Consider the following 14,182-nt stretch of genomic DNA (forward strand, 5'->3'; position numbering starts at 1 on the left):
CTACTTCCAAAATGACAGAAAAAAAAATACCTTCTTTGGCCTTATATTTCTTGGCATTCTGTCATGGAAAAATGAAAAGATTTTGAGGTGAGACAGAAATAGAAAATAATACCTTTGGTAACCTGTGAAAATGTAGATTGATTATTCCACATCATTTCAAAGGCAGACTTGAGACCAAAATTACTCTGAGACAATTTTTTTCTAAAAGATGTAAGTGTTCCTCCATCCTCCAGTACTAGAAATCAGACCCATGGGGCTTTAATACAGTTATCAGTTGAAGCATATCAGATACAACTGGTGGTTATGGCAATGACTGGATCCACATGGAAACTGATAGTATATCATGCAAGTACAGTGTACTTAGATTCTCAGAATGACTCTTCCAGTCATACGATTTTGAATCAGTTAATGCCTGATATTCATGGTCCTGAAAAACCAATTGTTCCTAATGGAACTTGCTGTATCTCCAAAATGATGTGAGGTCAATTCCTCCTCTAAGATCCCTTAGTCTCTTGTAGTTTATACTCTTAATCCAATCCTGCTGTATTATAATTACACAAGACATATGCAGTTTTACCCATGACAGTTAAATCTAGCACTGCCATGTATGTAGTAGTTGGTCAGCGTATATCTATTTTTTTTATAATCTAACAGCACTATCCAAAAATATAATGTGAGTCACATGTATAGTTTAAGATCTTCTAGTAGCCACATTTTAAGAAATAACAAGAAATAAGTTTTAATCACATATTATATTTCGTAATATATTTTATTTAACAACAACAAGAAAAATACCTAAAACATTATTATTTCAACCTATGGCACAAGCTGCCTTTCAAGTGCTCAATAGCCTGGAGTGGCTTCTGTATTGGATACCACGGATTAAAACAGTGATTCTCAAACCATCTGAAGTTCAGGTACATATAGAAAATGATAGTATTTGTAGAGCCCACTGGAGTGAACAGATAAAACTATTCATAACCAACAGCAACTGCCCCAGGGGCTCAGACTGCTGTGGTCCTGCTCAGTTACCCTGAGTACTGAGGGTATTGTGGAGAGGAAGAAACTTTCCTCTAACCCCAAGGTTCTTTTGACTGGTCTAATAATCAAATAGACATGAGACATGTTAGCAAATGGAAATGACCGAATTTAATTATATACGTATGTATGGGAACCCCACATGCATGAGAGAGTCAGAAGCCCCACATACATTAGAGCTTCAGAGACAGAGAGGGAACATGGGTACACAAGACATTCTGAGCTAAGGATGAGGTGATGCACCTTGGGGTTTCAGAAGGTCATTGCTGGGAGAGCACATGTTCAGAAATGAGTAGTTTTCCCTGCCATGTAGGCAGGTCAAACATCATTGATCGTGGTAATTCTTATCGTCGGCCAGGCTCCTAATTTCAACTCTTCTTGATATTTAAGGGAGGAGCAGAAGTCTCTTTTGAACACACAGGGTTTAGGTTGCCTTTAGCTCAAAATAATCCACATGCTCATGAGGCACATCTTGGGGTGGCTCATTCTGAACCCCTATAGCATCCATAACTGTCACCCTGTATAACCCGTCTGTCAGGCACAATAGTTGGGAAGCTCTCATCTACAGAAGTGATTCCCAACCTTTTCAAGATCTATTGACCCACCTTACATGACAGTGGTTGTACTTTTATAACCAATTCATTTAAAAACTAGATAGCAAATAGATGATAGGTCAGATATGTATATCTGTGTGTGTGTGTGTGTGTGTGTGTGTGTGTGTGTGTGTGTGTGTATGATGTAGCATATACATGATATATATTTATGGAGAGATAGATTATTTAAATAATTTTACTTATATAGTTTTTTACTTTCAGTTCCTTTACATTTTCTCAGTGTGTGAGTAGACTTTCCACCACCAATAAATGAGAACTTAAGCAGGTCCTGTAACTTTTCCCTTCAGTTCAAGACAGTGATTCTCAACAGGGAACAGTTTGTCCCCTCTCTCCCCCCAGGAGATATATTGCAATGTCCGGAGACATTTTTCATGGTCACAACTAAAGAGGAGGTGCAACTTTCATGTTATGGGTAGAGGCTAGAGAGGCTCCTCAATATCCTGCTCCTCCTGCACAGGACATCCTATGCACACATACGTATATACGTGCATACTTAAAATAACTGTCTGCCCTCAAATGCCAATAGTGCCAAGGTTGACAACTCTGCTCTGAGGTAATATAAAATATTATGGTCCTTTTAAGTGGCATATATTGTCTTAATTCATTATTTAATAGAGTATAATCCCATGTGATAACCAAAACTTTGAAACTAATTTAAAATTAAAATTCCACCCTTCACCTAGGTAGGAGGAAGGCAGGATGTTTTCTTCTTTCTTTTCTTAGTCTTACACTTCCACCCAATTCCCCGTCTTGCTAACACAAGTTTTCAACATCTTTGTGGTCAAAGCCAGGAGAAAGAAGATGCAAAAATGTCCTTATTTGACCAGTTGTCAGAAGGCTTCTCACACTCTGAGCCAGGCAGACTTTTTAAAGCAGTTTCCCTTAGGCATTTTTGAGGGTTCCTTGGAGACCCCACTAGGAACATTTGACTTCAAAACTTCTTATTTCAGACAATTTCTTTTTTTCCAGCTGCAGCTCTTTCCTAAGTCTCTCTTTCTCTTTTTGCTCCTGAGTTCCTCAGGAGGGCACAGGATGGCTCAAGTCTAGCTTCCCTACAACTAGGACTTAGCAAAAATTTTTGCACCCAACAGCTACTTAAAAAATTTAGTTGATTGAAATATTTCCACTTTAAATGTGTAACTGAGCTCCTGATATTTTATTTCCCTTCCCCTTCCATTATTTCACCAATACTCCAATAAATTAGAATACCAGTGAAAATTCTGTGAAGCTGGCCTTATATCTGGACTTGACGTTGGACAAGTTACTTCACCTCTTTGCTTCAGGTTCTTCATTTCTAAAATAGGTAGAATTATGTTATGTACCTCAAAAAGTCACGGTGAGAATTGTTTCAACAAATATTGATTGAATTTCTGTATGCTAAACAATATGTGAGATATTATATTAGGGCCACGTTAGTATAAAACATTTACAAAAGTAGATAAAAATCCCTACCCACATGTAGTTTACATTGCAGTAGAATGAAGTTAAATCATGGTAGATATTTAGGAGAGTGCCAAGCACATACTAAGATTTCAGTGCATTTTAGATATATCATTATTAACCCTATTGAATTATTGGCTTATTCTAAGATATAATTTGAGAGGAAAAGAGGTTCTGTGTACCTTGCAAAGTACCCCCAAATCCTCACGTTATCTTAATAATTGTGATAAGACAATGGAGGGCCCAGTTAAGATTTGTGTCTTCCAGAGAAAATACATTCCTATCAGTCATTCATAATAAGATACCTTGAATGTATTTTGACTCTATGCTAATGAAGGTCCAGACCTTAAGTGTTATGTTCATTATTGAATTCATAGCCTTTAGCGTGAAGTCTGATTATCAGTAGACATTTAGCAAATATTTGTTCAGGAATGAATTTGACACATACCTAGTTTTGAAGATAAAAGAGAGGGTAGGAAGCTGAGGATAGGGGAATGATGAACACAGAAAAAGTCTGAGACAAATTTGTGTTTCAGAATGTCCCCTAGAACTGGTGGTAATTTCACATCAATAAGAAGAAGAAGAATTATTTGCTTCCAAAAAAAATCACTTTGGGTTAAGATCAAAAATAAGATTGACAAAATGATTTGGGCAAGCAGGCCCTTTGAAAATGCCTGAATTACCTACAGGCAGTATATAGTCATAATCAATTGAAATGAACAATTCTAAAGTGTTTTTCCTCTTAGTTTATGAGTTTTTCTTTGACCATAATTTTGTGCATCGATACAGATAGGTGCACCTGCCCAGAGAAAGGTTGCTATGTTAAATATGAGGGAATAAAAGTGAAAGTAAATTGTGACTATATGGAGCTAACCACGTTCTCATTGCACATTCACGTTGCAGCAGAGCTAATGTTTTCATATGGGCAAATTTTTACTCACATGCCCTGTCTAAGCAGAAGGGCCTACACTATTAATTCAGGTTGTAGTTCCATAACAACTGTTTTCTATTCATATTAGCATAAAGTAATAATCATAAAGGAGAAATTTACTGAAAGCCTCTGACTTTCTTTTTTTAATCTCCAGTGTTCAGACTGCATCATAGTGCTTCCGATACAAGCGACAAAAACCGGGTTAAAAGCAGACTAAAGAAGTTTATTACCCGAAGACCTTCCCTGAAAACTCTGCAAGAAAAAGGACTTATTAAAGGTACAGGACATTTTATGTTTTTACTGTAACTGTTATAAATGAATGTGCTTCTGTGTCTGTAGCTATTCAACTCTAAATGAATATTAGAATATTTTATTCTTTTTAGGCTGCTTATTAAGTGTTCTTCATTAGAGAGAAAAAAATAGTTCTCCAGAAAACTACTACTGAGGAAATAAAGGTTGCATCAGAGGATTATTACAAAAAATATCTGTTTTTTCCCTGAGAGTATCAGGGCTCTGTACCAGGAGCAGAGAAGAGATATCCTGGTGGCCCATCAGAATGCCCTCATATCTCCATGTGTCTGGACAATTCGGCTTTTACCTATTGTCCCTGCATACTCTCAGAAATGTCCTGGTTTGGTTAGTAAGTTGTTGGATCACCCTAGTCATGAAGTAAGTGCTAGAAAGAAGTGCCAGGAAGAAACTCGTAGACAAACTAGTATCATGAAAACTTAGGGGTTTAAGAGCAGGAGGACTGAGAGCTGAATTTAATCTGAAATAAAGAGGTACCTTTGCAAATATATCTAAAGTAAATAATAAAATATTCTAGAGCAACCTAGCCACCAGAATAGAAAAATACAGACTCTGGCATTAGACTAATTGGAATTTGGACCTTGGTTCTACCACTCACTCATAATGACATTGGATGAGTTATGATCTCTCTGAGCCTCAGATAATGCATCTGTTAAATGGGAATACTTATACCCCCCACTGAGAGGCTGCTGAGAGAAATACATGAGATAATTCATGTAAAGCATTGAACAGGGTTTCTGGAACATAAATATTCAATAAATGTCCACTGTTATTAATATTATTATTTATACTTTTGTTGTTACTGTTAATCTGCCAGATATATGAAAGGATGGATGGATAGCTGGAACCAGTGATACAGTAGATTCTGTAACTGAAAATCTCCTTATAGATCACACAGGCAAAATATATTCTTTTCCTAACCAAGAAAACATGCATCAAATCCATATTCTCCCTGTTTTTCTAATTTTCTAACTGATGAGTATATTTTCAGAATTAAATATAAGAAAAACTTTGAAAATGGGCTAAAATACATTTCTAAAGTAAACTCTGAGAACAAAGTTGGAATACTGATTCTTACAGAAATCAAAAGGTAAGGTAATAATATATGATCATTTCTCAGGAACAGGGCAAAGCTGATTTTAATATTTTCAGTAATACTTAATATGTGAATTATTTAAATAATTTACAACGACTATTTGACCCTATCAACTTCAGTCCATTTTGAAACAGGTGAACATACAAAAATCATCCGGCATTTTGAACCAATTGTGAAAGATGAAATTTTATGAAGCATGAGCATACGTATCATTAAATAGAGTGGAAAATTCTGACAATGTAAGCATTTGGGGGTAGAACTAGCACCTACTCCAAATAGAGCTTATCTCAGATTTTACTCTCAGAAAACATTCTTTTCAGTGCCACAGATAGTATTTGAACCTCTATCGATTCAATTACATATAATAACATAGTAATACGTTCAACTCTATCTTAGAATTCATCCCACAGATTATCACTTGCTTAGATAGGATCCAGTCACAGGTCACCTGCCATCTTGAAAAAAATATATAAAGCCAGATTAATAGCTCAAACCGTCCCAATCTGAGATAAAGCCCAAATTTTTCATGATGCTGGCAAAATGAAAAGGTTTTTAATTCAGTGGCAGGATCTGCCCCCAATCAAAATGCTACAGAATTAATAACTAGAGGGCTCTAGAGTTGGTCTCAGAAAGCAGCAGAGGAACTGGATGCCTAATGTAGTGTTCACATTGCTATAACGGAACTACTGCACACACTCCTCTGTATACATTTCCTGTCTTAGAGCTCCATCAAATTGTCACCATAGCTGACCATGAGTCAGTATTCATTGGTAGGACTATGGAGAATCTATGTGAAATTCTGATTTGATAAGCTGCCATTGTTGTCTTCGGTGGAATTTTCTTCCAAATACAGATCAAGTTATGCAAATATAGTTGCTTCTTGGGCTTGTTTCAGTTTTAACTGTGAATTTTTAAGGCTTTTACTGATCTGTTTTATGAGTAAAACACATTAAACCAACTTTTTAAAAAGACAGGCCTAGTAAAATTTAGTACTTTAAGTCTATTTTCTTGGCATATCTGAGGCAAAGACTTAGAAAAAGTAAGGAAATCAGGGTTTTTTGATAGGCTACACAAAAATTGTATAAAGTAAATTAATGATTAATGGTTACATGGTCAATTTCTCCAAGTAAAATGACTTAACTCTTTCAAGGAAAATTATTTAGAAAGAGGGATAATGGCCTTTTAAATTGTTCTGCGGTGCATTTGCCTAAAGACTATGTATCAAATTCTTAAACTGCCTAATCATTCAGATCTGGAATAAGAGCCTCCATTACCAAGGTTCAGCAAAGGTGTGCATGGTAGTTTGGTTCCTACAAGTGTGCTTCCTGATACCTGGGAGGGGCTTTGCAGGGCTACAGCCACTTCTCCGTGTTTAGTCTTTCCTGTAATATTACCAACACATTGAGAGGTCTGAGCTTTGCATTCAGCCAGCCTTTATTGTGCATTCATTGTGGGGCAAGAGGGCTGTGCTTTGTTTTATTGACTTTATTATGCCCAACCCAGCAATATCCACAAAGTACTTCATGTGAAAAGAGAATTGTCCCGATATCACACAGGCTAAACTCAGTAACAAATCCTTTCTTTAAAACTGTTTTTTGGGCTCATGGAGATCTGGCCAATATGTGAGTTCATTGGCTCAAATCTAGACCTGGAAACATTCACTTGATGGGGCTGCATTTTAGAATTTCTTTAATATGACCAATGAGAAGGGTACATTCTGATGACAGAAAAGAGTCAGCAGATAATTCTGAATGATCACCCAATAGGAATCATAATACCTCAGGTTAGTATAGCAATCATTGCAGGCGTAGTTTCTGAAAAGACTTCAATTTCTCCAACTACTTCCACATTTGCCAAGGAGGGACTGGCTAGTGCTTTTTAAATATATGAGTTAACCGCATTGAGCATCTGGTTGGAACCAAAACTCTAATCAGTTTAATATGTAAATTACAGGTGAGAAGGTACATTTTAGGGTGGTAGGTGTGTTTGTACATATTCTCTACTTGTTTTTGGAACTGAAGCAATACCTCTTTAGCATCAGCCAAACTACTTTATGTAATCTTTCAAATAACAGCACTGACATTCAAGAACAGAAAACACTTAGCAATGCAAGTTTTAGAAAAGATAACAATTGTTTGTTTGTTTGTTTGTTTGTTTTGGGGAGCAACTAGTATTTCCTTATATTAAATGATAGTCTTAGAAAGGGTTCTATGTTTAGAAAGTAGTTTCTTTCATCTTAATATGGACGAAACTATACTGGATGCTATTAGTAGAAATTGATAACAATGCTGGATTACTTCTATCAGTATATGATAAAAAAAAAAAAAATCCCACCTGTTTAAAGGTTAAATAGAATGCCTGCAGAAGTTATGATGAAAAATAGTGCTTTCCTGCCTCATCCCAGTTTTTCTCCTTATGGGGCACCATTTGGAAGTATTTCTACAGGGGGTGCCAAAAAAAGTATACACATTTTAATAAAGGAATAAACTGTGCTAAAATTGTAATATTCAATATATACCGATAACAAAAGATGAATACAAGTCACATTTGACTTCTGCAATTACAAGAGGGGCTTAAAGTAGTTATCGTCAGTGTAATATCAATACATTTTTTTTTCCTTTCTTAAAATGTGTATACATTTTTTTGGCACCCACTGTATTTGTAGTTCTTCTGGTGGTTGCCTCCGTATCATATGTTATTGTTATATGAGGTATAGGTTAGTTTGTTTTTATCAATATTTTCCTTATTTTTAATATTATAGTGTCTTGATTTATCAAGCTTAGATATTACCTTAGATTTCTTTTACAATAGGCATAAATTCAACTCAATTACACCAGACCTCATCTACCTGGACCTTTTCCTCTCCAAATACTCACAGTCAAATGTAGCTGGTCTGGCTGTTTCCATTGGCTTTCTCTGAAACATCCAATATAATTAAAACTCTATTTATTGTTCTATTAACCACAGAAGATTGAGACTTACCACCTCCATTGACATGAGAAATATAGTGCCCTCCTCCCCTCTCATCTTCTCTGCCATTGCTAGTGTAATCTTTACTTCTGCATCAGGAAATTTTATATTATTTCACTGGTTTCTATAATTATAACTTATTTATAGTTGATTCTAAAAGTTAAAAACCACAAATCAGCTTTCATAAGATTATGATTATTTAAGGTTGTTTACTACAATTTCATGTATTAGACTTCTTTCTCTGTTCTTAAAATATGACTTCTGTGACCCTCAAGGAGTAATGCCCCTTCATCATGGTAAAAAAAGATTCTCCTTTCTTTTCCATTTGAAGGTCATATTAGTATGTTTATGCTGTTTCACAACCACAATCGAGTCCTCTATCCCACCCCCCATATTTTGCATCTAAATGTGAAAAAAAAATTACTCATCAGCATACACTTTATATTGATCTTGTAAATAGTATGCAATCTTTGGCCAAAGAATATGCCAGATTGGCTTAAAATATCCATGGGTCAAGTGCTATGCCTTATGGGTTACATAAATGATATTCTTATTTTTAAAGTCTATGATCCATCATCTGCTTATAATCATGCTAACTTTCAGCTGGATATATTATTTGATTGTGAATTTCTCATACAGATTTTTTTCCCCCCGGTTTCAATTTTTTTCTTGCTTTCTGGGCTTTTATGTCATTAAGGATTTAATTATCTCAAACAGTCTGTGTATTCTAGTCTGCAACTCCTTGCTTTTTTTCCCCAGAGTATTTTCTAAAGTTCTTCCATCATCTTACACCAATTTGGATTAGTTGCTTTCCAGGCTTGACCCTTATGACCCTGTGATTTCCTTTCACTGATTTTTTTAGTTGTATTCACTGCCTTCTAAATCCCATGACTTGTCTTTATTGCTTTAATTCCTTTTATTATTATGTAACAGTTCAGTAACTCATTTAGAAAACATGAGACCTTGACTGTCTAAAAATATCTTCAGTATGTCCTCACAATTGATCAATAGTTTAGTTGGGCATAAAATGCCATTGCCTCTAGAATACAGAGTTGCAGTTTCCATCCTTACTCTTATTAACTTGATTTTTTTTTTCTCTTAGTATCATTGGGATTTTTTTTTTATCTCTGTTTTGCATCTCATAATCAAGATAATGTATATTGTTGGCAGAATTTTTAAGATGTATTCTGCTTGGCACTCAACTTGAAGAATTGTGATTCTCTTCAGCTCTGCAATGTTTTCTCTTTATCATTATGTTAATAAGTTGCTCCCATCAGTTTTCTCTGTTTCTTCTTTTGGGATCTTTTTGATATGAGCATTAGATCATCAGATATGACTTTTCTCATATTTCAAAGAATTCTCAATTTTATCCCTTTGTTTTTACATTTATTTATTTTAACTTTACAAATTACATTTCCAATTTTTTAGACGCCTTTCTTATGCTCTGTTTGTTTTGGCATATTTCACTCTTTCACATGCCACAAGGGCAAAAACTTTGTTGACCATTCTACTTCCATACCTAATAGTGAGGATGTCACTTAGCGTTCAATACATATGAATTAAATGAATAAGTAAGAAAATAGAAAATGGGTTATATCTTTTCTAACTTATTTAAGAATATAAATTAAAATTATCTTCAATTCTTTGAATCATTTTCATCTAAGTTGCTTTCTTCCATGTATTTGTCTACTTCTTTCTATAACATTAGTGATTTGCCTCAAATGTCTGATGAGCAATGGCTGTCCATTCTTATTACAGAAGGAGGCTTCACAAAGACTAGCTAAAGCTCTTCATACGTGGGTAGAGCTTGTCAAAGATAGGGTCCTACTGTGTGGTGACCTGTAAGGAGTCACACCTGCCTTAAACAACGAATATTTCTAAAAGATACAGAAAACCTTATATATGCTTCATAAATTGAATTAATTTTTATAGATTTTTATGATGACAGAAAAATTTCAACTTCACTTTACAATTAAGAAAATTGAGTTTTTTTAAAAGCAGCTTTAGAATTTGACTAGGCTTTAGGTTTAAAGCTGGATTTTGCCACTTACCAGCTATATAACTTAATATTTGGTTATTTACTTTTTCATTTATGAAATTACATTAGAAAATTTAAATGAAATGCTAAATGCAAAGAACCTTGCACGGAGCCCGGCTTATTTTAACCATTTAGCAACTTCCTTTCTTCCTTCCTTCCTATGTTCCTTCCTTCTCTTTTTCCATCTTTCCTCCCTTCTGTTTATCTCTCTACCTCTTCCTTTCTTTCTCTCTTCTTTCTTTTCTCACATAAGTATGTGGAGCACATTATGACCAGAGTAGTGCAGGATACCATTCTCCAAAGTGTTCCTTTAAAATTTCAGAAATTAATCCAGGCAAGTATAAGGGAAAGGCAGCAGGAACTCACTTACTTCAAGGAAAGTACATAGATAATTTGCAGTTGGCTCTTATTTATCTTTTTGGTAGTTTTTATCATAGTACTCTTTACACATAAGTGGGCATGAGCTCATTATATTTCCTAGCTACACCCATTTACATAGTGTCATCTAATTGCTGGAACATTTAAGTAATTACCCACACAGACACAACTAATTGTTTAAGGTTTCCATCATATGAGAAAATAATGTCTTTGAAATTATAGTACTTTTGTAAAATATGTCAATTACATTCAGAGAAGTAAAGAAAGATTTGCCATTCAAATTGCAAATCAGTTATCAGCCCTAAGCTTTCAACAGCCATGTTTATGAATAGCAAAGTCATTGAGTTAAGAGGAAAGTATTTTTAAAATAATTTGTAAGAACTGATGTGTGACAGAGTAACCTACCCATCACATTATTAATTTAAGCAAAACATATATGAGCAACACTGCAATATACCTTTGAGTAGAGATATGTTTCAACTTTGCCACTTGATCAGTGTTAATCTGAGAACAATTGCTTTTGAATTTATGTACCGGGGCATGGGTCTATCATTGCTTGGGCCTCAAATACTCTCACAACTTCCACAATATGCACTAATGTGCTTAAAAATATCTTGTAAATCTTCTTTTCTTTAAACTTTTTTATGGTTCATAATTGAACTGTGATCCTTACGAGTGAGCTATGTCATGATTTAATATTAGCCAAAATTAACAGCCAACCTTAAGCTTCTTTATCTTGGCCTATAAGCTTCCCAGTTCCTTTTCCATTTATAGTTCCCAGGCAGTTTCTGTTATTTAAAGGCTCTTGGGAGCAAATGTGTTGGTAATAGAGTACTGCATAGCTAGCTTTTGTTCAATAATAAAATACAGGTCACCATGAAAGATGGCAAATGTTGAGGAAAAAAATGCACCTGGGTAGCAGGTTAAGCCCATGTCTTTTAAAAGCTTGCTATCCAGGGAGGAAATGATCCAGGTCTTATGAGATATTAAAAGCAGAATAGCTTTAGAGCAACAAGAGAAAAATGAGGTCCAGAAATGGGAGTGAATTAAGTAAGGAGAAAAAAAGAATAAGCCAGAAGAATATAATAAACTGGTTTCTCTTTGGTTCAAGAACTTACTTGCATCTGAAGAGAGAACTTTTTTACACAAGCATTAGTTAGAATATAATATTTGAAAGGGTAACTTATAAATACTTGATTTTTAGTATCTACAGAATGGTTTTACCAATAATTTCCTGGTATAACCTATTACTTTCAGTGTATTTGCAAATAACAATAATAATAATAATAATACCGTTTCCTTCCTTTAAATTACATTTCTTTCCCTTTGAGTAAAGTCCTCGAGATATTTCTTTTTATTTTACTAAAATAAAATGCCAGATAATATCCGGCTTTCACCCTAAAATTTATTGGATGACTGGTAATACCTGTCCTAAATGCTGGGAATAAGACCTCATTGATTCGAAACCAGCATATTGACATTTTGTTTTTAGCCAATGACCTCTAAAACCCATGTTAAATTTTGCTCTGGAAATAGATGCTGGTTTTGTTGATTTCCTGGAGTATCTATCCTTAAAAGATGGCCGAGTTTTTGGTATACCCTGTACAGTTAGGCTAATCCCAGTGCCAGTTTGAAGTATTGTCTCTAAGCTTTCCAGTATGAGGACGGACACGCTTCTATAAAATAAGAAGAAAGAGAGCACGAACACCAGTAAGGAAACAATAATAGGTAGAGACAGGTTTGTTTCATAATATGAATCTATACCATGTTTTAAGTGTACCCTGTGCTCAAACTCAAATTGTGTGTGGGTGTAGATTGTAGAAAAGATACACAACCTCCCTTTTATCCCTGAGATTGCACCAGCAGAAGTTTATATGCTGTCTGAGGCATATCCTCAACTAGTTGCAGATGACCAAATGTTAGGCTAATGTGATATTTCCTTCTTGTGTCAGGAGGCTGCTGCCCTCTGGAGAGGTGGTCTATGACCACCAATAGAGGATTGAAACAATCCTCTATTCACATCCTAAATCTTTCCTCCATGAAACCACCTAAAGAGAAGAAAAAATGTAGGGCCCTCATCAGTGTTCACAAGAATTCCCCCCCACTTTTTTTTAAAGGTTAGCATTTATTATTGATACCCTGCTGTTCTCCAGCAGGTGTTCTCCTACCACATAGTTCCCTTATGACTCCTAAACCTAGCTTCACATGCAGCCGAAGGTTCGTCAGCTTCGTTCTTATTATAATAGCTTTGCAGGGCATCTGTAGACCCTGTGAACTGTACCCAAAGCCAGTGCTCGCTATTCATTTCCTCCTTTGCAGTTTTTATAATTCTGCTTACACAAAGTACTAGCTGGGGATTTCATTCTGTGGTAAGGTAGATAATGGAGGGGGAGGAAAACAGAATTTCATCCTGACCTGGAGATTGACAATTTGAACAAATGTATGAATAAATGCTTCACGTGTGAGCATTTGTTGAATTGTGTTGAATTTTTTGTGTTGCGTGAGATGTGTTGAATTTTCCGTAGTTCCTGAGAAAAGAGGTCCCACTCCTTTCTCACTCATGATATGACTGGGATTTGAGAGTTCCTATTCTGTGTACATTGAATGTGTCTCTAAAGATAGTGCATATCAGAGCTCTCATAAACACTATCTCCACATCAAGGTCCACAGTCAGCAGATGTATGGACTGCTACAAGCATAGGAAATAGTAATATCGACAATTAATTTTGACATATCCTAACATTAAGATAGTGCCTTTTTTTTTTTCTTTAGTATCACTGAAAGTTTGGCTTACAAATAATTCCCCACAAGTTTGTGTCTGTTCTAAATCAATAATATTCCACAAATTCCCTAGATAAAGAAAAAAAGAATTGTATCATTTTATTTGGGGGGGACAAATTTTGTTCGACATTGGAAAAAAAAAATCTCTCCCTTTTGACTTGTTACCCTACCTGATTAGTGACATTGAAATTTAACCAGCCTCTGTAAAATTTAGTCATCAGAAAAATAACTCCATGTTACAAAAGTGCTATTCCAGCATTTTCTATTTTTCTCTGCGGGAAGGAGGAAACGGGCCATATCAGAATTTGTGTAATCATAATTGGTGGTCCTTCAGTGTTAGTCAAATTGCAATGTGGAGAGGTATATCTCCCAACTTTTCTTTGAAATTGACTATATTGCTCTAAGTGTGTTTTATCAAAGCATTTTCCGGGGCAACAGATCTGAAAACATAAACTTTATGTAGCATTATTTCTCCTTAGATATTTCCCTTTAATATGTTCTTTCTTTTTGAAGATAAAATAAAAGTACATAAAAGAGTTCTGGGAATAGGCAGCTATATGTCATAAACACCCTTCACTCCCACTGGC

At 35.2% G+C, this 14,182-nt stretch overlaps 1 protein-coding gene across 1 annotated transcript in view; it reads left to right on the forward strand.

The window, feature by feature from the left end:
• Positions 1-14,182, forward strand: part of ARHGAP15 (Rho GTPase activating protein 15) — a 620,344-nt gene that overhangs the window by 355,203 nt on the left and 250,959 nt on the right. The window contains exon 9 of the mRNA XM_019735910.2: positions 4,178-4,300. Coding sequence (XP_019591469.1) covers positions 4,178-4,300 — 123 coding nt within the window. The remainder of the gene's footprint in view (positions 1-4,177; positions 4,301-14,182) is intronic.

This window comes from Rhinolophus sinicus, chromosome 17, assembly GCF_057876585.1.
Source record: "Rhinolophus sinicus isolate RSI-liver-muscle chromosome 17, RSI-T2T, whole genome shotgun sequence".
NCBI classification, from domain to species: Eukaryota; Metazoa; Chordata; class Mammalia; order Chiroptera; family Rhinolophidae; genus Rhinolophus; species Rhinolophus sinicus.